This window comes from Lissotriton vulgaris, chromosome 10 (assembly GCF_964263255.1).
Source record: "Lissotriton vulgaris chromosome 10, aLisVul1.2, whole genome shotgun sequence".
Classification (NCBI taxonomy): domain Eukaryota; kingdom Metazoa; phylum Chordata; class Amphibia; order Caudata; family Salamandridae; genus Lissotriton; species Lissotriton vulgaris.
Window position 1 is genome coordinate 172,598,899 of NC_141698.1, and position 25,769 is coordinate 172,624,667.

At 42.5% G+C, this 25,769-nt stretch overlaps 1 protein-coding gene across 1 annotated transcript in view; it reads right to left on the reverse strand.

Moving 5' to 3' along the window:
- Positions 1–25,769, reverse strand: part of DNAH3 (dynein axonemal heavy chain 3) — a 614,138-nt gene that overhangs the window by 306,997 nt on the left and 281,372 nt on the right. Inside the window, exons 22-24 of the mRNA XM_086940811.1 lie at positions 23,941–24,120; positions 21,121–21,257; positions 4,608–4,809 (exon numbers count right to left, since the gene is read on the reverse strand). Of these exons, the coding sequence (XP_086796937.1) occupies positions 4,608–4,809; positions 21,121–21,257; positions 23,941–24,120 (519 nt within the window). The remainder of the gene's footprint in view (positions 1–4,607; positions 4,810–21,120; positions 21,258–23,940; positions 24,121–25,769) is intronic.

Genomic DNA, 25,769 nt, shown 5'->3' on the forward strand with positions numbered 1-25,769 from the left:
GTCCACATATAGGAACAAATCTCTGGCTGCAAAACACACCACTTGTGCTTTGACTGGGTTGCAGATTAAAAGTACTTTTGGGACACATGGGAGGGAAAAGTGCCTTTGCAATAGCGGACTCAGTGCTTAACCCTTTAATTGCTGCCGTCGGCCAACGGTCGTCACGAGCACTACCTTGCCAGTGCTGCGCACGACCGTTGGCCGACGGGTCAGCATTCGTTATTCGAACGTTCAGCACTGGGCGCTGAACGTTCGACGCTCCCAAGGTGTTAATATAAAAACGTGGCAAACTACATAGTGGGAATAGTATGCTTTCAGAGTGAGTAATTACCCAAAAGCTACTTTCACTTTTACTGTGGAGGTAAGGGAATGTTTTCACAAACAGGCCTGGATGCAGAGAAAATCATTACTTTGTATCTCTGCCTGGGAACATGTCAGAAAAATGGTACACTGTTATTTTTCACTTAATTTCAGACATCTAATTCATTGATGAAAATTGGTTTCAGATAACTTTATTAGAAAAAAATAAAAGTGTAAGTTGTGCTACCTGTGCTACCTGAGAGAAAAATGGTTTAGAGCCTGTTGCATCTCAGCTGTACTCCAAGACACAATATGTATTCCCGGCTTAGTAACCAGTTTCCCAGAGGTCAATGGCTTAGCCACTGGGAACTGGAAGGCCAGAGTGCTTTGCCAACAACTGGCCACTTAGCATGGATTAGCCATTTATGAGGGGCAGGAACAGGTGGCAGAACAAAAGATAGCCTTAACACATCTTGTTTCGATTTAGAGATGCCAAGTGGATGCCCGGACCTGATCCCAATAATTTCCAGGGCATTCCTAGGTGTTGGCTCCAACCCCAGCAAGAGCTAAAACTAGCTTGACCTGACAGAGGGGGGAACACATCATAAACATTGAGAAGTGACATGGGGAGGACCACTTCCTCTGATCATTCCCTGCCCTTGAAAGGCAATATCAGGAAAGAAGCAAACTTCTAACACCTGCTGGCACCCAAAGACTGAAACTGCTCTCCAAGGGTAAACTGGTTGGCCTCCTATTTGCCGGCTCCAATCACACAACAAGCAAAATCACTTCTGACTCCAACCAAGCCCAGATGACCACTGAAGATAGGACTCTGCAAGAATAATGAATGGAGACAGACCTGATGTCTAGAAGACTACTCTGAGGTTCAAGGACAAGAAGGAGCTTTATACCATACTTGAAATGTGGTAAAGGAATTGTGCTTTGAGGAGTCTTGCCAGTCTAGAGGTTTGCGTCTTGCCCTCTGGTGGATTTTGAGAATCAAATATATGCCTAAGTCTGACAGTAAACCCTTGGACAGGAGTGAGGCAGCAAACATTTTTCTCTGGTCAAGCAACCTTGTCAGCTGTGAAATTCAATTCAGAGATTTTGGTGCTTAAACCAGTGGCTTTAGTGGGGCCTGTATATGACGGATTTGATTTTCACAGGCGCTCGCTGCTTTGCCTTGTAGCTTTGAGTTTATATTGGTCGAAAGGCAGCATTTAGAGGTTGACAGACTAGGTACTCCACGACAAACAGATTGAATGCCCTGTCTCCAAACTGATAGTGCGCCCACTCTTTTAGAGTTGGGCAGGCATTTATGATTCTGCTGGTGGTGCCCTCACTAGCTCTGACAACAGAAACCTTACACAAATGGCCCGATGGACTTGGGGCCATCGGTTCAAGCACATCAGATCAATTGGCCTATCTATGGCAGACATTCTGATGTACTTATTTCCGTTTGAGACCGCCAGGAAAGGCCTCCTATGGCCGGGCACGTTTTCCCCTTCCTTTCTCTGTCCTCCCATCCTTCGTCCGCCACAAAGGAGGGCACATCATGCAGAAGCCTCTACTCTCAAATTACCACCTGCTAAGAGCAGGTGCTATGTTGGAGAGTTAAACCAGTCAGAATAGTTAATAACATGCAGAATTCCAAGTAGTAATTCCATTCCTGCTCAGTTGTGTCCTATTCTAGGGGGTCTAACCCATGATAGACTGGATTTCATGCAGACAAACTAGCCAGTGACGGTAATTCCAGAAACCAGGAATCTCCACATGGAATTCTGACCTACTTGTAATTAGGGCCTTAAAGGGTGAAAAAACAGACTGGTGAGAGAGAGCACAGTGATTGAAATGATACAAACAATCGATGGACCCAAAGGTAAAGACTGCATGGAAAGACACATAGAAAAAGGGTATAGGAGAACACTGGAAGATTGAATATAAAGAACTGAAAATAGGGGTCTCACTTCCTTCCCCTCCCCCAACACTCCGGTTTCCCGGAACCCCGATTTACCTCCAGCTTTGCAACCCCACTCCTTCCCGGCTTGGCAGGAAGGAGACTGTCGCACAATCAGTGATCTTTTTGAAGGGGAAACCTTTAAGACCTTTGAGCAATATGCTCAAGACTATCATATCATTTCCTCAATACGATCAGAATATTTTAAACTTAGACACTGGCCACTTACATCGACTAATACACAAAGGGCCACGTGCCAGTTCACCTCCTCTTAGGCACTTGTGCGATCCTTTGATGGGTCGCGGTGGCTTATCTCACATGCATACTAGGTCCTACTCACTCCAACCCTATGCCCCTCCACCTTTATCAAGGGCAGTGGCACTCTGACATCCTAGACAATATCCCCCCGGAGCAGTGGGAGCAGCTCTGGAGCGACATCCCTAGAATATATAAAAGTGTCTCTCATCGTAAACAGCCTACAAAGTTATGACTGGCTGGTATTACACCCCAGTCCAGTTGCAGAAAATGATCCCCACCAACACACCCCAGTGTTGGCGATGCAACTCTGTTATGGGTTCCTTCGTCCATGTCTGCTGGTCCTGCCCACTTGTTAACCTTTCCTGGAAGGAGGTGCCGAGTCACATTAAAGATGCGGTGGGGTTTCCCATACCCAGCACACCGCAAGTAACTATCTTAGGGGTGCAGCCCCAATCCCTTATAGCTATGTCACATACGGACTGGGGTCTAAAGATTCTGAATATGCTAGGGGCAGCAAAACAAATTATCATATTGCAGTGGGTAAAGCCCACTAACACCCCCCCACCCCAACCTTGCTATGGTTCACTCGCATGTGGCACACAATGGCAATGGAGCTTCTAACCTGTCGTATTACACACTCTGAAACCAAATTTACGCATTTATGGCAACCACTACTAGATCACCTCTCCAAACTAGAATATTTCCGCTTCACTTCACCCTGCCTTCGCGCTCTGCAGCTCTTTAATAATATTCTTCTACTGCACAGGGCTGAGTCCCCCTTACGGGCTGACCCCCTAACATAGACCAGGGACATTCCACTTTACTCCTTCCCCCTAGTGACACCACCATAACCCCTCTTCACCCCTTCTCACACATTCATGCCCCCCTCCGAATATGTCTAGACCCTGAGTGGCGATTCTCATGGGCCTCACCCCCTTTTCTCCCCCCCCCACCCATTGCCCCCTGCTCCACCTTGTTCTTATTTTTGGGTTTTGCTGTTCTATGTGACATAAACAGAATCCTACCTCTAGATTGCAGCCCATTTCCTAGCTTGGGCAGTGTAGCCCCACTACATATATTCTGAGCAATGATTTTTATATCTTACATTTTCCGTCCAGAAGCAAGAGATCCCTCATAGCAATATCACCCGTGGGTGGGGGGGCTCTTGAGATTGCTACAAATGTAATGGTGACATAGAATAAGCCAAAATCACAAGATCAAGAGCAAAATACTGCCCTATAGGATTGAATGATATGCCCTCTTTTTTTCTTTCTATTTACTATTGATGACCTGCTCTAGATACGTTATTCTTTTAAACGTGGCGGACCTGCCTGGACTCAATAGACACTGCTCCAGGCCTATATCTATTGCGCTGTGATAAGACCACTCAGGACGCTGTGCGCCATTAGAAGCGTACTGACAGGATCCATTAAGATATTAATATACTGTACAATTGATAACAATGTTATATGTGTAATAACTATATTTACAGTCATTTGAAAACAATAAAACTGATTTGAAACAAAAGAACTGAAAATAATACCTATCAATATTAAAAGAGAGAAATAGGGACATATTTATAGGCTGTGGACATGCTCAGGTTAACCATTGCAATCTCTTTGGTACACTATATTTTATAATGAGCAACACATTAATGTATACCAGAATTATACAGTGACTTGTAAACTGAACTGAATGATCACTGCTACTCAATGTTTTATATGAAATCTTAACCTCTTAAGTGCTTCGAACGTTCGGCGGCCGACGGCACCACTACCTCAGGAGTGCTGCCGTCGGCCATTGAACGTTCGAACCTCATAGCTGCAATGGAACGTCCAGCACTGGAGCTGGACGTTCCTTAGCCGTTATGAGGTTAACCTGAATTTTGGATACTCCTTTGTGGTTTTATTCCAATGTGTAACAAAGTTAGGTTGAATTCAATATGATGTTTACAGTGCTGTAAGCTTTTGGTATTTGCATCCCCTAATTTTGAATACTAATGAGATGAACAGTACTATGAATACTACAATTCTATCTTGCATTTTGCCAAATCATACTATATAAATACACCACACAATTCATGTATACTTACTTTAGCTCTAGCTGGATAAATCTTCTGCACCAGTGGAACGATTTCCTTCTCAGAACTGATCATTCCTGTGATCTCCAAGTCATCAGAGAATTCCAATTTTGCTATTCCCTCAAAGCACTTTTTCAAATGAGGCTGGACTCGAAGAGGGTCTTTAGTTTCGGACAAGATCTCAAGGAGCTCATCATTGGACAGGAAAAAAAATCTGTACACAAAAAAACAATTTAAAATACTGAAGTTTTACTCTGAGCAAAATGCTCTGGTACCCTTATATTGGATTATATTTCCGATTATTGGAAAACCCATGATTATAGAAGATCAATTGACATGTGCATTTACTTTCAGTACTAGAGCATTCCATCAATAACACCCACTGTCTAAGAGTCTAAATGACCAACTATTAAGTAAGTAATTATTTTACTTAAGGTAATTAAAACCATTTAAATGTTCACATACAATAAAAATATACCAAGATCAAGCAAGTTCAAATCCGCTCTCCAAGTTCTAAGGCCGCTGTGCAAGATGTAATTGTAAAATGCTACCAATGATCCAGCAATGGTTTGTATAAAAATGTGAGAATAGGACATTGCTGAGCATAGCAAACAAAGTTTGTTGCTAAAAAAACATTAAGATAAAACCAAAACAAAGGGGCTTATTTACAAGCCCCTTGCCTCACCGGTGCATCACTTTTTGAAATGCACCGGAGTTGCATTTTACTGCCCCATATTTACAAGGACAGAAAAAGCCACCCTGCGTGGCTTTTCCTGTCCTTGTAAGCAATGTTCCCTCTAATTTTTTTCCTCTGTGTGCGGCAGTGTGGGGTCTCTGTGCGCTGCAGCCATGGTTATGTGCGCCAGGAACCAGACCGCGCGTGTGGGTGCAGCGCCAAATATCAATCCAAACTCATGTTTAAACAAGTGAAAAGACTGGATTTTCACACATAAATCGCACTAGACAAACCTCTATCTCTTTCCAGCAAGACTATTAATCACCAGAGTATCTAGACATTTTAATTGATGCCTGAAAATAGCTGGAGGCCAGGAACATGCATGACATCCAACTCTTCACACGAGGACAACACCCTCATATATGTATAGTCAGCTGCATGCAGCAAAGCCTCGCAGCGGCCTTCGTCTATCTCCATGCACAGCTCACAATCTGGCAGCCAACTACTGCTGTGTATAACTTTTAAGAGGCTTGGCTGCAGAAAGCCCAAAAGCACGATGTGTGCTTTACACATAGCTGCCAAGGTTTCAGATTGCTTGTTTGTGACATTTTCATAATTACAGTGTAATTATGAGTGACATTTCAACAACTGAGTGACCCTTTCTGGCGAGTAAAATCCAGCCATGAAAAAGAGGAAAAACCTATAAATAAAAGAAATTACAGCTATCTGAGGGGTGTAATCTCTCATCTTTATGTTTCCGTCATCTTCATTGCTTGATTTTGCTTGAAAGTGTCACTCTCATTTGTTGAAATGTCACTCAAGATTACATAGAAATTATAAAAATGTCCCCCATAGCAATCTTAATTTAGTCTCTGCCTGCAAAAGGGTCAAAGTAAGTATAAACCACCCGAGTGCATGTGCTTATTTTACCGTGTGAAAACAGTATGTGCTGAAATATGTGACTAAACCCATTTGTTGCCCAAGTAAAACAAAATAAGTAACAATGTTGATTTAAAATTTTAAAAGACCGTTATTGCAAACATTAACAAATTCCATAAATCTGCCTTTGTTTAGATGTCTTCTTTCAATGATTGGCGGGTTTTGTGCAGATTAGTGTCTTTGGAGGGCGTGCGAAAGTTTGCGAGAATGATCTGTACATTGGTCGTACATGCTGCGTTTCAACAAGTAACTCCTGTTATGCACGAATCCTGGACGTTTTTTCTGAGGCAGGAAAATGTAACATGAATTTGGTTAAAACCCCATGATGGCTGTAAAATTCTATCGTGAGGTACTAAAAGGGTGGCAACTGTGGTCTAAACTGCAGAGATGGGTGAAAGTAAAGGCTAGTGCCAGTAACTTTTTTTGCAATAATAAATGTGCAATTCCCAATACATCACAGCTTTCGTGCCATCAGGACTGAGCATAATCTTAACAACAGAGCTGGATCGTCGCCTTCTAAGTAAAGTGTTCTGAAACTCTGGTCAGTGAGACTTTGCTATCAGCCTAGCTGTGGCCTAAATGAGCGCCTCCCACGCTCCACTTTCTAATGCAGCGCTACTTACAGCTCATGTGGTCGGCAGCAATCGAGTAAGTCTGCTAACCAATCACCTGACTATAATAAATTATCGACACCTTCCAGTCTGCTTTATCTATTTTCTGAAATGTTGGCTGCAGTCTGATAAAATAGTTGTTTAACTATTATTTCTTATGATGTGAAGCAGCTAACGTAAACTCTCTCTTTACTCAAATGATTGTAATTTCTGATATTTATGATTCCCTCTTCTTCATTGCTTTATTTTGTCCGCGAGCAAGTGTCATTCATAGTAGCTGAAATGTCACACATAATTTCAGTGAAATTATGAAAATGTCACACATAGCAATCTGAAACCTTGGCAGCTATGCTTAAACATTGGTAGCTATGGCCTCTTTCCCGCCCGAACTGTCAGCTGAGCAGAGCGCAGAGCGCACATGCATATGCCCGAGCTAGCCACAACAGAGACCTGTAATACTAGCGAGGAGGGGCTGGTGAGGTGACATGATTGAAAGTGGCAAAATAAAGGCGGGAGACACCGCCTGATCCTGTCTTTTCTTTTGCTAAATTTGTTCTATAATGGGCTGTGGCTGCGGGCTGTTTGTGGCCCCTTGTGAAAACATTTGTTAATAGCAGCACCGTCATGCGCTGCAATTAACAAACATTTTCACAATGGCTCACAATCAGCCCCCAACCGCGCTCCCTTAAGAGAAGACATTTAGCAAGTCCAAAAGCATTTGTGCTTTTGGACTTGCTAAATGGCACAGCAGCAGCAGAGGAGATTAGCCCCAGGTTGAGCGGTTGCAGGAGCATTGTGGGGTATCACTAAGAATGCAATCAGATGAGGGTTTGTCGAGCTGGGTGCGATCCAGGCACAGACTGGTGCAGATGGGCTTGCATCTGATGCTCCAGCAGCGTGCCAGCTGCGCAGATGCTCAGCAGTTGCCATTAAGTAGATCATGGGAGGGGAAAGAAGCCTGGGGGTGGTAGGTGGGGCTACAGAGGTAGGGGAAAGATAGACAGGAAGGTGACATGGCAGGAAGAACAGGTGTATAGCAGAGAAAGCCAGAAGAAGCACTGAAAGGTGAGGGGCAGGGGTGGCTCTTCAGTTTGAGTGGAGGAGCATCCCCCCACTAAGAAGAGAATAGAGCTAAAAAAGAAAATTGTAATAAAGTTTATTTATTATCATTTTATTTTTTAGCAACCCGTCCCAAGTGTCATGATGGAGCTAGCCGGGGCTTTCAAATGTGCATGTGCCTTTGCTCAGCCAGCTTGCAATGTCCAGCCACACATGCACCTTTTAAAGTTCTCTAAACCAGCTGTCTTAGACAGCTGGGTGAGACAAAATGCAGTCTTCCAGTGCTCCTAGGAGTGCTGAGTGATGCTGCTTCCTCCCATCCTTGCACTGCTCTCATGCTGGTGAGAGAAATTTCAAGATTGCTCTGGGGAGTTTCCTGGGTCCTGCTTTGGAGCCTGCCAAAAGTCTTTTTTCCCCTCCCCCCTGCCCCCCCACTGGTGATGGGGCTGCAGGGAGCATGACAGAAGGTGTGAAGGTCAAAAGGCGCAAAAGGTGCAAGAGAAAGCAACCATAAAAACGAGTAAAAAGAGTGACAAAATGAAAAAGCACAAAAAAAAGCAGTGCGAGAGAAAGCAGGCATATAATATAGATGAAAAGATGATTAAAAAGTGAAAAGAACACAGAGACATAAGGTGTGGCAGAGAGAAAGCAAGCAGAAAAGAAATTAGGAAGAGGGTGACAAAACCAGTGAAAAGAGCACAGAGGCATAAGGCGTAAAACAAAAAGCAAACAGAAAAATGGGTAACAGGTTGACAAAACACATGACATGAAAGAGAAAAAGACACAGAAGGAAAAAACAGTTTGGCAGAGGCCAAGGATAAGGTGAAAGCGAAAGAAGAAAATGAGCTGGTCAAAAGTAGGCAGCAGAAGCAGTGAGGCTTGAGCCTTGGGGCAGTGGAGCTGGGTCCGAAAGGGTCTTGACCAGTGTTCCCACCGCCTGATCCTGTCTTTTCTTTTGCTAAATTTGTTCTATAATGGGCTGTGGCTGCGGGCTGTTTGTGGCCCCTTGTGAAAACATTTGTTAATAGCAGCACCGTCATGCACTGCAATTAACAAACATTTTCACAATGGCTCACAATCAGCCCCCAACCGCGCTCCCTTAAGAGAAGACATTTAGCAAGTCCAAAAGCATTTGTGCTTTTGGACTTGCTAAATGGCTTCGCTTAAGGGAGCGCGGTTGGGGGCTGATTGTGAGCCATTGTGAAAATGTTTGTTAATTGCAGCGCATGACGGTGCTGCTATTAACAAATGTTTTCACAAAGGGCCACAAACAGCCCGCAGCCACAGCCCATTAGTGCGGAGCAATCTATGATCTTTCCCCCAAACACGGAATTGCCGTTTTCGCGCCGCTCGCGTTTTAAACGCGGGGGCGCGAAAGCACTCACAGGATGGATGTGTGCGCGCTTTCCACGGGACTCTGCGCGCTCGGGGTCAGCAAGCTGCGCGCGCGCGCGCGCGCGCGCGTTAGAGGGAACACTGCTTGTAAGTATGCCCCTTTACACGCAATACCCATGGAACTGGACACATTTCCAAACTTACGAGAAATCGTAAACCTGGAAATGCGTCTGAATGCTAGGCCTCTCCAGGGAAGGCGTAGGGAGGCACAACAAGACAAATGTATTCATTTCTCCTCGTTTTTTTCCCTCTTTCTATGCGTGCGGAATTCTGCAGCATGCATAGAACAAAGAAATCACCTCTGGTGATTGTTTATGTACAGGAAGGTGCTGCAGGACTTTCTTTTAAATGAGACCCAAAATGTTTAAAGGTATGATATTCAGCAAACAAGGGGTGGATGTAGCGAGTGTTTGTATTCTAGGCATTTAGAGTATTACAAAACAAAAAAAGCAGAATACCAAGTCTACCTAGTTTTGATTTCACCTAATACAACTTTCTTCCACCACCCTATTCCTTTCTTTTTATCTCAATTTTGCAGATTCTTTTCCCCCCTTGTGTTCCCCCTTTGTCACCGTTTAGCAATGTCTATTTCATTCTTTCTCCCTTTTCTTTCTATTTTTTGTTCTGGGCAAAAGTGGGATGATAAAAAATAAGTCCCAGCCCCAGGTACACACTGATGCCAACCGACTGCAGCCCCTAGAACAAACTGCTTGTGGCTTAGGCTACAATAAGAAGGCAATCAATAAGTAGCCAACACAGTTGACTAGGCAAGCTCTATAAAGATTTTTGAATATTCCACCAGGTAAGGAAGGAATAGTTGAGTAAAAAATCCCTTCCAAAAAACTCTTGTCTCGGGGGAGGAGCCTAGCCTGCAACCATGATGGCCGCCTGACTCCTCGGCTCCGCCGACCCGCCCGCTTTCCTTCCGAAACGCCGCTCATCCTGATTTCAATCCTGATAAAGCGTCGGCGTTTCGGACCCGGGTGGCGATCCTGATTCTGATGGTGTGCTTCCCGCTGAATATATTGCGGTGGAACTATCGATTCGTCCCTGCCTTCGTTCCAGCGTTGCCCGCTGGAGACCGGGTCTTTGTTCCCGGAGACTGCTGTTCAGAACTCGACGACTGCGGAGGCTTGCAGCGGAGGAACGGGCGACTGGCGTGCAACTGTAGCAATTCCTTTCTGGCTACATTGTATCACCCGGCCCTGCGCGCTACTACGCTTGCTACATTGCAATTGTGGCCGAAGCCTTCTTGTACCTCCAAATTGCCCTGTGGCTGACACTGGGAGCCATATTGTCCTTCAGCGCTACGGTGGGTGCCTTCTTCACCGGGCGCCCGATATTTGGAACGGCCGATCCCGGAGGACTGATCGGATACCTCATCGAGGTGCATGCAACATTGTAGCCGGGTCTTGGTGACCAGAGACAGATTCGCTGTTGTTAACCCCGTGGCTGCGTTGCTTCGTGGATCTACCACTGGCGCTTTGTAATGGCGATGGGCACCGGTGGACATTTTCGAAAACGACAATATGGCGGCGCCCTCCGGGTGCATGAAACTGATGCAGAAGACCCGCCTGGGATTGCTGCTGTCCTGGGCGCTCTGAATAACCTGCGATCGTCTATGCGCTTACAAGCCCAGGACCTAGAGGGCCGACTAGATACAATACTGCTCGGCGGTGCTGCTCATCAAGCTCTGTGCGCCTTGCCCTATCCTGTGCCCGACGGAGGCGGCCAATCTACCCAGACGTATGTCAAGACACTGGATGCCCAGGAACTAGTGGCCGCTGCGCTATCCATTCAAGATGTGGAGAATTTGCTGACTCTCGACCCTATTTATCGGCAGGAGGCATCTTTTTGGTCGCCACGTATAGGGTTTACTCTATGGCCCCTCAGTGGATCCCTTTGTCTCATCATGGGGTTGCTGCTATGGCCCTGGTCGGTCAACTTTGAGGTACGGTTGCCGTGTTTCCACCGTTACTGGGTAGCTCTGCTCAGTTCGGCTTCGCGTTGGACAGACCACTGTGGATGGTGTTATGCTCGGTCGTGGTCCTTACAGTTGCGATTCTCATCCAAGATGGCTGTTGCTCTACTAGACTTTATTGACTGGCTGGAACGACAGGGACAAGGCTGAAGCTGTTTTCTCTTTCTCTTCTGGTTCTGCTGCGGACAAGGCTGGTGTTTGCATTGGACAGCTGGGGAGGTGAACGTTGGTGCGGGGTCCTGGTGGGGCCAGGGGAGGGGCGGCCGAGGTGCGAATCCATTGATAGCTTATTTGTTTTTCTCTGGCCCTCCTCCGGTCTTCTTTCTTCTCCGGGGGTTGTCTTCCCCCCGTCTTTCCCTTATGTGGGTACTCTTGGGGCGACAGGCACGTTAGTAGGGGGGGGGTGGGCCATAGCCTCTTCGACGTGCAGGGTGGGGGGGTGGGGCTTTATTCCTTTCTCTTTTCGTTTCTATGGCCTTCTTTTTATCTTTATTCTTCTTTCTCTTTTTCTTCTTAAGTATCTTGGGTCAGACGGGAGGTTGGGTTTGGTTCTTTAGGAAACGTCTATTTTCTTTGTGTTTTGCGTCCACGTCCTTAACATTTGGTTCATTGATTCTATGTTATAGATACCGATTTTCATACATAGTCATTGAATGATTACAGAACTTGCTCTTCCTTCCTTTTTTCCACTATCGATTGAGGGCGCATATCCTGTCACAAATCTTGACATGTAATGACTGTTTTTTTATACGTCATTGGATCCTTTATTACTGCTATATGATGGTCCCTTCTATATCCTGTCATACCGTAGGCAAGCTAGATGTAATTCCTGATTTATACATTGATTGGGCGGGCGCTACTTGGGGCGACATCTACCTCTGTGATTGTATATCCTTATTGTGAATGATTCACGCCAGTATTTCAATAGAGATGAATCACTGTTGAACATCCTTCATGTGGTTCGCCCACTCAGCTACCCTGTCTGACTTTAGGACGATTCGTCAAAATTATAAAATGAAACCCTCGTTATCCTTTTCCTTGGGCTCCTTGCAAATCCATTGTTGTGTTCTTGTTCATATCTGCTGCAATGCAAGGTACCTCGGGATGATTGTATATTGTCATAGCGGCCGGCCCGCAGTGGTTGTAGGCTGACGCTGTGTACTATGTTTCCGGAAAATAAAGGTTTTCACAAAAAAAAAAAAAAAAAAAAAACTCTTGTCTCCACTTCCACCTCTTACTCAACAATTACATTTGTACAATTCTGAAGGGGACTATAACATGCTTTTAATCAGTATAGGAACTCATCACAACTATAAGGCCAGGAAAATGCTTTACATAAAGCACCTCTAAGGGAGAAGAATACCCTTGGTATGTCCACTGTCTATAGTGCCACCCTCCAACCCCTAAGATGATATAACCAACCAACAGAAATCTATTGAGAAACAGTGGAATAGCCTCTTGTGGGAGGCAAACACGAACATGGAGCATAACCAGAGAGTGGGTATTTGCAACAGTGGTGCCCACCAGCCTCCACTCTCCCCGCATGTGAGAATGCAGCTGAGGAACTGGTGGCTGCCTGGCATAAATAGCAAAAACCACAATTAAAGTATGGATATGGACAAACATGGTGATGTGCAGAAGCATGCATGTGGGTAGGCCATTCTGGGACGAGGCCAACGTATCACAAGCTAAGAGGTCATGACTTTTCAATTCAAAGCAGTTTCTAAAGTACATTTCTATTTCTTGTGTGTGTGGTAGTATCTCTTCTCTGTGTCAGTCAGTGTGTCTAAAAAGGGTTCTGTAGACACTGGTCAACACAATATCCGTTGCCCTCTTTCGAATGAGGAAGCTGTAAGCATTCAGATTTCTCAGGTGATATGTATGGCCAACAGCATTCTATATAACCATCCGAGGGCAAACATTGATAAACCATGAATCAGTCTGATATGCCCATGAACGTTGAAACCAGGCGTGGTTAAATGGTCCTGCTACCCATCCCACCACCGCGATAAGCAAAGGAAAGACTACTACCAAATTAGAACACAAACCTAAAACTGGAGCAAACGCATTAAGGTAAATCAATGAGAAAGGCTAAAAATAGTTCAGACTTTGTAAAATAGATGCCTATTTTGGTTAAATAAGAGGAAACTTGTTAGACCCAATTGCCTTCTAATTCTAAAAATCTAACAGGATAAGAATTTAAGATTGAGACATTGAATATGATTCCCATTGTCATTATTATGCAATAATGTAGTGATGGAGCACATTATAAATGATTTTTCTATTTTTATGTGAATCCCTCTCATGCCACTGGGAACAAATTGATGTTGTTAAATGCAGCTAGCTACAAGAAACAAGGGGCTAGATGTAGGTAAAATAGATTTACAGATTTTTAATTACCGAATTTTACCGATTCGGTAATTAAAAATCGGCAAATCTAAGCTGTGGACATGTAGGTATTCCAGATGTGCTGGAATACCGAATCGGAAATATTCAGTATTTACCGATTCGGTAAATACCGAATCGGTAATGCCCATTCATTCCTATGGGCTTTGAAGCCCATAGGAATGAATAGGCATTACCGATTCGGTATTTACCGAATCGGTAAATACCGATTTCCACAAGGGTGCAGGGGGTGTCACTTTGACACCCTCTGGCACCCCCAAAACAGGCTTGGGTGCCATGTGGCAGGCATACATGCCCTAAGGGCAGGTCTGCCTGTCACATGGCATAGGTGTGCATGCACACATGTGCCTGCACACCGGAATCGGTATTTTACCATCAAATTGGATTTGATGGTAAAATACCGATTCTGTAAGGCCTCTGGGACTCAGAAGAGTCCCACCTACATCTGGGAGCCTCAGATTCGGTAAATTTACCGAATTTTTATTGTACCGATTAGGTAAAATTACCGATTCGGTAATTTTACCGAATCAGTAAAAAAAATGCCCCCTACATATCTGTCACCCATTTACCGATCGGTAACGGCCAAAATCGGCCATTACCGATCGGTAAATGGCCTGAAACGGCCACCTACATCTGGCCCAAAGTTTTTAATTTTAAACAGAAATCTGAGATCCAGATTAAAACAAGATGACAGTACACCAAAAGAGTAATTAATTTCATACATTTTCATATAATATCATAAAATTCCATACAATTTCATTGCATTTCATACAGTTCAATTTTCATATTCATACATACAGGATATCCATGAATGGCCTTCCTGAACCTAGCATTAATAGGCAGAAACATATAAAAACACATACATTCTTTTCCCTAAACAATATAACTCAAAATATTTACTCTCCCTAGAACCATAAACAACAAAGTAATCTTCCCTTTTCAGTGCACCCTCCCTCACCAAAAACCTTTAATGGACCAAAATTGGGTCTACATTTTATTAAACCTTGCAATACCTCCACATCGTACAGCATATAGTAGCCCTTTCACTCTTACGTGCTTCATTTTCCCTATTCACTGTCCAATGGAAGGGATTCATTTTGATTTCCATCTTTGCAACAACAATGCTCTGGACCTCAGCATAGAAACATATAACAGTTCTAAGAGTTTTTGGTATCTAGAAGTTAGGTTTAAAGAGAAATCATATTCCAATAATACCACAAAAGCACTACCTGCAGGCCTGCTCCAAATACTGAAAAATTGCATTCCAAAAATCTTGAAGAGCTACACAATGCCAGATTACATGAGACCAATTTGCCACATCAGTCGATTCACATCTAAAACAATGGCTCGCCAACACTGAGTTAATCTCATAAAGAACGTACAGAGTTCTATATCTAAACCACTTGACACCTCTGAGCACCGTGAAATTAAATATATTAACTTGACCCCAAACTTCCCTTGTCAATACAAACTCTTCATATTTCCCCCACTTATTTACAGCTTTTTGATAGGTATAAATTCCTCTACTTAATGCAAGAGTTTTTTTCCAACCACAAGGTCACTTCGGGGCAAATGTCTCAGTTAAATTAATAACCACATTTTTGCTACTAAGTAGTGAATTTATATTAATTGTCTTTAATCCTGAGATTAAAATATTATAAGACCACTGCAACCAAACATGTTCCCCTATCTGTGCCTTTTTCAGTCCAAGTTTTCCACCCATGTCCTATAATGAAATATGTCACCTTAGAGAATCCCATTGCCCCCCATTCAGATACAGTGCTTTGATCAATCCTCTCCTTTGAACCCCAGGCTAAATCATACAAACGTGTGGCAACATTCATATAGGGAATCAAATAGTAACTATAAAATCCTTCTGCTTTTTAAAAAAACAATGTACGGTCTTTTAGCAAACTTTCTTGGGGGATTTAGTCAATCTTAAAATATAAATTATATTATATTCTCCTAAAATAAAATTCATCGTCATTCTTAAAAATTACAATAGATTCAGGTGTTGTACGAAATCTGAACATATATTGTGCAAAATAGGCATGGTAATATTCTGTAAAATTGACCCTTTCCTCCACATCTCTATACAAAGTGCTAAGTGCTAGTCTGGTACTTTTAGCCTGCTAAATAAAAGGTGAGAAAATAGATTCTATATCCTTAAAGAAAAGCCACATTCAGTAAGCAGGGTAGGGCAGAAAAGAGAAAATTAAACAAGGGAAGAATTGCCACTTTTATCAATGTCACCCTCCCCATAAGGGTAAGGGGGAGCAAGTTCCATTGAGCTAACAGCACTCTAACTTTCAATAACAGTGGACAAAAGTTTAACTCAAATACATCTTCAACCGTGCATGTATATCTAATCCCTATTTAGTGCTTTGGTTGAATATGAATGCAGCCATGAAGCACTGGGAGCAGAATATCTGCCACACTATTGCACAGAATGACTTCAGTTTTAATTTTATTGATAGCCTCCTAACCCTCGAAACATAATTAAAAGCCCAAAAAGTCTTTCCTGCGTAATCTTCCTAGTATCTAATAATAGCATTATAGTATCCGCATAGAGATTTATTTTATCCATCTATGGTAGGAGGTCGCATTTCAGCATCTTTCTGTATTGCATTGCCAAAGGTTTGATAAAAAAAGCTGAACAGGTCAGGAGATAGGGGACAAAACGGTCTGGGTTCCCATCACACCTTTACCATTCCCATCTCTGACACATTAATAATTATTTTTGCATCTGTGTTCTCGTACATTTTCTGCATAAACCTTGTGATCTGGGAGAGTATTTTAAATCTCTCTAGTGCACTAAAAAGAGTTTGCCAGGCCAAGAGGTCAAAGGCCTTCTCGCCAACCAGTAAACAATCGCAGCTGGTACTTGATTTACGGATAAATAATCAAGCGATTCTGCAAACAAAATGCTGATTTGTTCCTAACTGACACCCAGAAATAAAACCATTCTGATCATGATGTATTATCTTAAAGGCTATCCCATTAAATGTAATTGCCAACAATTTCATAATTTTCTTATAATCCGAATTCAACTATGTTATCGGACGTTAGAAAATTTGGATCCAGTGCATTTTTCCCTTTTTTTAAAAACTAACTACAATTCCTAGGTTATAGGAAAGTGGGATGAAGAAAAGACAAGTGAATGGGTATGAGAATGGTATTGATGTAAGGAAGGTGCTAACTTGCCACAGGTTTTGTTACAGCAATTAAACTGAGGAAAGCCTCCCTTGTTTTAGTCACAGCCTAAAATATTTTGTAACATTCTGTGACTTTAGTGACCATTCAAGAGTCGGTGTGATCATTGTATGTAATGTGTTTCTGAAGGGAATGTTTACATGCTTTGTGGCAGTGCATTTACTTTGTGTCGAAGGTTGAAGGTGGTGGACACCTCCGCTCATTTTTGGGCACTAGGACTTATTTTTCATTATCCAACTTTGACTGAGGTCAAGAGAAAGAATGAAAGGAGGATAAAAATATAGAAACAAAAGAGGAGAAATAGGTCAAAAAAAGAACCGGCAAGAGTGTGATAGAGATACTAAGGGGCTTATTACAATGTCGGTCTGAGTTGGCTCCGACCGACATGTCACGGTCTTGGGACTGACCGCCTGATTACGATGCAACCGATACTACCATTTCTCTATGGAAGCTTGTGTTACAACCTTAAACCAGCTGTAATATATGCTCCCATAAAGAAATGGGGGTGGGTGTAAAACCCTGCACCCTGTGGCAGGCAACCCATGGTTCCTGCCACACAGTACATGGATTTACAGGGGGGCACCCTAAGTACCCCCACGGCCACCAACCGTAGGCCATGGAAGCCCTGCTAGGGGCCCCTAAAGTCACTTTCCGACAGCAATTCCGTGTTGGAAGGGCTGTGTGAAATGGACATCGTAATCCTGACGGCATAAATGCCGTCCATAGGGGATTACGGTGCAGGTGCGACTGGCCAGAAGACTCAGAGAGCTGGTCGGAATGATGGCCCAGTTTACGCTCTGACTGCTGACATCGTAATTTGGAGATTGAACCTCAAACTGACCATCTCGGTCGGAAAGCCTCCGACCGCGGTCGTAAAGCTCCTGACTAGAGGTCGGAGGCTTTCCGACCGACATCATAATCAGCCCCTAAGTGTAGGGGGATGAAAGAAAGAGACATGAAGTGCAATCAAGACTCAGCAGTTTTGGTATTCAGCAACCCCTGCAATGAGCTACACAATTGATAGGCTGTTATGAAAACGTTTGGGCACTTGCAATTACAAATTAAGCACTAATTTGCATTTGGCTTTTCAATCGCACCTCAAATAGTTAGTACATAAATCAATAGAGATGTGTTTTCCACCCATCTGTTTCAAACCCCTCAACAAGCTGTTACCCTTGAACTATTTTTGTTGGTAGAATGAATACATAACCAGAAAGATTTTTGTTTGAAAACAAATAATGTACACAAGCACCCCTATAATCCATGTTTAAAAAAAAGAAATCTGAATTTATGTATTCTTTATCTGCAAACTAACAAGGCTTAAGAGTTTAGGATGAGTGATGATTCAGCCATGTTTGACATTAGTACTGTGACAAAAATGACGAAGTGGGTACAAATTAAATAAATTCTCATTCTGCCTAAAGACAGTATGTAGTGTACGTAGGGGTTTGTTAGGACACAGATTTTAGGCCTGGTGATAAAAGTGTTATCCCTCGTTACCAGTGTAATGCATTTAATACAAAATTGATTTTCTGCACCTCTATGTGCTGAATGACTCCAGGAAAGTGTGGGTGCATGATTTATGTTCATTTTTGTTAGGTTTTGTTGAAGACAGGTTTAATTATTCTTGCAAGAATCATGCATGTATAACTAAAAGAGTGCTATGTAAATGCTTAAGCACATGATTGTAAGACAGAGTTGATCTAGGGTTCTGCATTTGATGAACTTATCTCTCAAGATTATACTGCTTCCTAGGGATACTTCTAGACACCCTGCATTGCATCACCGAGCCCACTAACCTATATCACTGCAGCCTAAAGATACCAATCCACTACACTGCAGTAAATCTAGGGCTCGAAAAATCATAAAAATGGCACTAGACCTGCAGGTGTAGTAACGTGAAACATCTACTCAACCAAACTGAAATGCACTGGACCTCTGACTCTGAAAGCTGAGCAAATGTGACTTTAACAAGATTTAAAAGCATTTGTATTGCTCCTTCACTCTGTGAGCAATACAGATGCCTTTAAATATTGCTATCTTGTCACATTTGCTCTGCTTTCAGAGTCAGAGGTCAAGTGTCGGTTTGTCTTCCTACTCACCAGACAGGGCGAGTATGACCTAAAAATACCTCGTCCTTATTGAATCTGACTTGCAAATGCGAGCAGGCGAGTGGATTCTTCAAGCCCTTCAGTAAATCCCATAGATACTTCCAAGTACAAGTAGCCACAGCACAGCTCTAGATCTGAGAACCTTACTGCTCTGTATATTAGGGGCCATAACCCACCGCAGTGCGCCCTAGGGAGGTTAATACACCACCTAGCCCTGCAACCTAGATACACTGAGCTGCAACGCTGCATTGCGTCCTAGGGGCACTAAGACACTTCACTGCACTGCCTTATATGGATGCCTAACTGCTGAATTCCACTGCATCCTAGGGACTTTATCCACCATAACGTAAGCCGACATAGCTGTGCGACCATCAGCTATGCTAACACACCACAATGATAATGAACTAGAGTGCACTCCATCACAAGGATGCTAACCCAGCAAACTTTATTGCCTCCTATGGACATTAATCCACAACATTGCACCAGTGGGACAATAACAAACCACAATGGACTGCATCATAGAAACCTAAACCAAAACATCACATCGTACATTCACTAACCTTTCACATAACAGGCTGTGGACACTAACCCGCCGCAGGACTAAAGGCACCTATATTAACTACGCTGTGCTGCATCTTAAGCACAGTAATCTACCACACTACATTTTAGGGTCACTAACCTTAACACTAAACTACTTCACAGGGACAACTACACACCATCCACACAGTTTTACACTCTAGAGATATTTACCCACAACACTGCACAAACATCATTCTAGAGACACCAAGCTAGCTCATGGTACTGCATCATGGGTGCATCCAGGAATTGACTTGGGTACATGAGTACTGCTATAGTCAAGCCTTTCAATGACACTGGTGTACTATTACATCTGAAATACTGATTTTAAATTCTGAACTCTTCTTTAAGCACACATCAATGAAACATATATCCTTGAGACAGGTAAGTTCTTCAGATCCACGGTTTCCTCCCTTTCCTGCCAGATCATGATTAGGAATGTGTAAAATTCAACTAATTTGCTTTTGCATAAATACACACATTTTTGGAAAAATTCATCAAAATTAGTTTTAATAACGTATAATGCAATGCCTGCATTTGGCTTTATATTTTAGCATCTTGGCGTCCATTGTGGATTCGAGGACGCATTTGATACTAAAAAGATAGAGCAAAAAAATGCACGTGCGGCGAACAGCAGCCGATCACGTTCTCGTAGTTTGCATTATTCTCAAGCGTTGGCACTACATTTTTCCCATGGACTGTATATAATTATGCAGTGTGGCTAACTTTTGGGAATTTAGCATAACAAGCATAAGGAAAACTATCAAAATTTCAAAAGATCACCCTCACATAACAGATATTTTGCCCTGACCTAATCATGATACACAGGTCCTGGAAGGTGGTTCCCAATTTCACCCTTGATTACATGCATCCTGTCTCTATGTCAGGCAAGTGAAAGTTTTTATTATTGTTTCAGTCTAAATGATTTGGAAAAGGAAACGTCTCTAGCACATATGTCTGCACTGTAGCTAGAACAGACACATATTAAAAAAACAGTGCTCATGAAAAGTATTTACACCCTTCCACCACTTTCACCTTTTTTACTTCATACTTCCCAACATGTAAAAAAAACATATTTCCATTATCCCCTTTTAAACTGTAATCCTTAATAATTATTTTTCAAAATCTAAACCTGTTGAATTTATCAGTGCCTATTACATTAGGACGCGCACCAGAGTAAAAAGATAGGGCACGATTATGATAATTGTGTGGAAATTTCTACAATTAATCAGGGAATGTAATCTTTAAAGATGTTTAACTTCAATGGGATTAAAAATATCTGTTTTCCCTGGTTATTTCAGCTGTTTTGAGCAGCTAGAGTCTCCAGGTGAAAATCTAGTTCTGTGGTGTTATCGCTTCACTCATACTCCTGATAGGCACAGTATCGCCAATTTTCTGGCCAATTGAATATTAAGATTAAGTAATGAGTATGTAACCCCATTATATCCCCTCTTTCATCTAACCTGCAGAAATATGGTAAGTAATAATCCAGGACGTCCTGCAGAATAATCAGCAAGGGTGAATTTCAAACTTCCATACCACCAATGGATCACTGTACCTGGGAAAGAACAATCTTTTCTTCTCCAAATACAAATTAAGTCCTTTTTGAATGTCTTCCAAGAGAGTATTTGCTTCAGTAAGCCTTCCAAGCATGTTTGGCTGTTCAGTGGCTACAAGAACTTTGGTGTCTTTCACCTACGAAGGCAAAAAATAACATTTTACTTTCATTCACTCTTCAATTCTGAAGTATTGTGTTGGATATAGCAATTTAGTATTTTTGATCACTTTTCCACTGTTTTTAAAGAGTGGGGTATAGAAATCATGAAAAGATTCATTGATGTCTAAAACTGTATATTTGAAAATGTATAGTTTTAATCCTGAATGAGTAGACTCACCTCTCATCAACTGGGCACAATTTCTTTCATTGATGAGTTGTGGCATGTGAAAGATGGGACATGTGAAAGATAACAGATGTCAGATGAAAGTTTCTTAGTATGAATGGACAAAGCTCTGCCTGACTCAAATGATTTCTGTGAAGACTGGCTAACCTTTCTATCAGCACTACATCAGTGAAGACAGCCCTGCAGAAGAAGCTAAAATCATCCCTGAAGCACCATGCTGGAATTACAATCAACTGCAAAGCCAGAAATTCCACTTATCATACAACAACCCATATTAGATAGAACTATTATAACTTTCTATACTTGAATGGTGCTCTTTGGTGTTCTTGAGTGGTAGGGAACCTACGTTGCCTCACATTTCTTAAAATGTCTGTAGGGTTCACAGAATGATCTTGTTGACTTCCACGAGGGAAAAAGAAAGAAATGTGTTTAGTTATGATCACATATTACCTGCAAATCTAATCATCTGGCAGCTAATGTATGGGAGGTGTATCCATGCCATGTTAAATTAGCCAAGACCTTTTGATTTTACTAAAATTCTATACGTTTACAGGGACTTCCAAGCAGTCCTTATAATTCACCTGTTTTCGTTGTTTCATTCACATTTTTTCCACTCACTGCAGCATATAATAGAGGCACTGGGCCAGCCTTTGGCAACTTCGCTGTGAGTCGGACCATTCTGTTATTTCACAAGGAGGTCACTCGCAGTAGTTTCCTTCTTTGACACGGACTACTATACCAATGTGTGCTTTTTAGGACCAAAAACTAGTTTGCTTTTGGCCATTTTGTTAAATTTAGCGAGGGCCTAGCAGTTCTCCCAACAACACAGTTTTACAAAACCATGACAAAACAAGCATTGACAAAGCCAAAAGACTGGCAGCCAACAACCGATCTATTGCCTTTGGCAATGTTTGTTTTTATTAGGTAGACTTAACTGTCTCTAAACCTTGACAAACTTGAGAAAGTCTAATTTCCATTCACAAAATATTGGTGAAACGTAGCTGGGAGACTTGCCATGTTCAGTCTCCAAACCCCATTCATGAGGAACTGGCCATTCACTACATTGTTTATTAACTGTTCCTTCGGTGCAGCCAAAGACTGTGCAATCATAAGCCCTGGACTACCAAGCTCCCTCTACTATAAAGATGGTGGGGACATGTGGGTTTAGTTGAACTTCTGTGGTTGGCTTCCATTTTGAATATCCACCTAAAATGTTTCATGAGCAATAAGGGCCTGACTCATAAGGGTACTTTGGTATGTAATGCCTTATTCTGGGAGAGGACAGAAGTAAAACAATATCCGTTGTTGGTATGTGGAGGAAATCCCACATGGTTGACTGAAAAAATAATATTTGCCACATGGAAAAAAATAAAAAAAGTTAGGCTGTGCAAATAATTGAATTTGTGTAGCCCATACTCATGCATAAATGTTCACCAGCCACATTTTTGCTTGGGCGTGACCTGATAGTCATAAAAGGATGCAGCTTTGCAAGAATATTACAGGGATCTTTATTAATAACAAAAAAGTCAAAAAATATATTCCGCATGTTGGCATGAGTCTATGGAAGTACATTGCTGACAGTTTAGTAAAGTTACAAAATGTGGAGTGCTACCGCTGAACAAACATTTACTAATACACTCATCTTGATTTCACATACCTGATACAAATTGGCTTTTTCATTATTATGATACGTGGAAAGTCTCAAACAACTTTCAATATGGATTAGATTGTTTTTAAATTTTTTCAATTGCACATTGGTCCAATGCTTAATTTGAGCCGATGGTTTCCGGTACTCCACACGGGCACTTCATTTCCAACACCGACACTTGTGACAGTCTGCTACATGGCGGCACTGTTTGTCTTATTTAGAGGTGAGTGATGAGCACAACACTTGTTTATGCATTCAATATACATTAAAATGACTAATACCTGCCATTCAAGTCATACTTATAGCTTTGGGGGCCTGGAATAGTCTGAACTGCCACACTTGTAGGAGTGTGATGGTTAGTAGTTGTATTGGTACTGTCTCTGGCACCTCTGGTAGGGGCAATGGGTTGTGCAAACTGCAGTGGCGCCTGACAAGGGCCCTGGCACTTATGTTTTTTTACAAATTAAGAACTGCAATGATCTTCATCAGGAGTCTGTTTTGTGAATAACTTGTTTGACCATATTCTATACTTCATTCCTGTCATATACTGGGCAATCAAAGCACCTATATTGTTTGATGTGCAGAGGGTGGAAAGTCGAGCATTTTTAGTTGGAGGCCCATGATTGTTCTACCCTACCTGCCACTTTGAGAATGGTCTCCACCAAAAAGATACATTCTTTTTGTATTGACAACTAAAATAAAAATAACACATTGTTTTCTTTGGGGGTGTTGATATACCATTTCCAAAGATCAAGATGCCTAGAAATTGGTCAAGTTAAAATGGTATTGTGTTCCACGATGTATGCATTAAATACAAACAGCTACTTACCGCTTCGGCCATTATATCCTTCCAGTAGCTGTCTACTATACCAAACTTCCGTCCTTCTTCTGGCATTTGAGCTATAATATCTTCTGAACTGAAGATGGGCTCCAGGTAGAGCCAGGTAGCTTGGCATTTTAACCAGGCATCTAAAATAGCTTGCATAGATGTCAGTTTATGTTCCCATTCCTGCAAACAAAGTTAAACACACAACCAAGTTGGCTGTCAGGATGGTAAGAACTAACATTTGAGAAGCAGTGTAATTAAATTATTATACAGAGCACCCAGTTACCAGAGATTGTGTGCTTTCATAAATGGCGAAATTGACCAGTTTCAAATGTCCTTAAATATTTTAAAGGTGACCGAAAACAAGCACTGATATCTGCATTTTAGCCATCTTGCGGTCAAAAAACAACTGTTACGGATGTACAGTATGAACTGCAGCAGCAGTGTCCTTGTGTTACATTTATGATTTGAAAGCAACTCATTCCATGTACTCACTTTCAATCCGATCATCAGGCCAATTAAGCATTATTGCCTTCTGTGCAGGTCATTAACAATGGAGGGGTTAACAACGGTAATTACTCACCTCCTATGGGCACGACCTGAAGGTGAGGGCGCATAATGGATCGAATGTGGAACATATTAGGAAGAAATTAGAATTAGATGCAAATGCCAAGGTGGTTCTGCTCATTTTTCGATTTACTTAGAACAGGAGACATTTGAATGAATTTTAATGACTTATTGATTGACCATGAATATTCGATTCATATATGAGTATATTGTGGCTGATGCAGAAATATAGGGCCCGATTCACAGAACTAACTTAAGACAAAATCCTAACTTCTGTGAATACGAAAAGTAGTAAGTTTAGGATTTTGTCTTAAATTAGTTCTGCGAATCGGGCCTATACTGTTGGACGGGTACCTAAATATCCTCAGTGTATGATGCTGGATTTTCCTCACCAAAAATCTCCACTCTTTATACGCTGCTCTCAATTGTTTTCCATTAAACCATCATTCATAGACCACTTTATTTAAGGCTCAGAAGCCTATCTTGAGAGCTCCAGCTTCAGTGTAGTTATCCTCCAGCTACGCACACAGTAAATTACACCAAGTCACTTACTCTAAAATTGTGTGAGGGTAGGTATTCCTAACTTTAATGCCACTTCCTTTCCACAAGGGGGGTAATCAGAACCTGGACATTACAGTAATACCACTAGGGGCTTATAACGATGTCAGTTGGAGTTATATTCGAACAACACCATCTCGGATTCGGGACCGGCAGACCTCAGGTCGGTGGTTCCGACCGCCTGATCATGATGTGACCGAACACTGTTCAGTCACACACTCACTTTTCTCAATGGGAGCTTATGCCACGACTGTAAACCAGCCATAATACAGGCTCCTATAGCGAAATGGGTGTGTGTAAAACCATGCACCCTGTGGCAGGCACCCCATAGTGCCTGCTAAACAGTGCAGGGATTTACAGGGGGCACCCCAGGTATCCCCTTAACCAACATCTGTATACCGCAGAGGCAAGGGGGCTCTGCTAGGGGCCCCCAAAGTCGTTCTCCATTATCCTTTCTGTGTCGGAAAGGCCAGCACGGAAAGGCTATAGAAAACCGTCATCATAATCCCGATGAAGGAAACCCTGGCCATAGGGGATTGCGGTGCCGTTCCGACCAGCTGGAAGACTCTGAGAGCCGGTCAGAACTGAGTCGGCATGACCTGCCCATTTACGTTCCGACCTTCGACATCGTAATCGTGCGTTCACACCACAAACCGACCGTGTCGGTCAGAAAGCCTCCGACAGTGGTCAGAAAGCTTCCTTCGAGC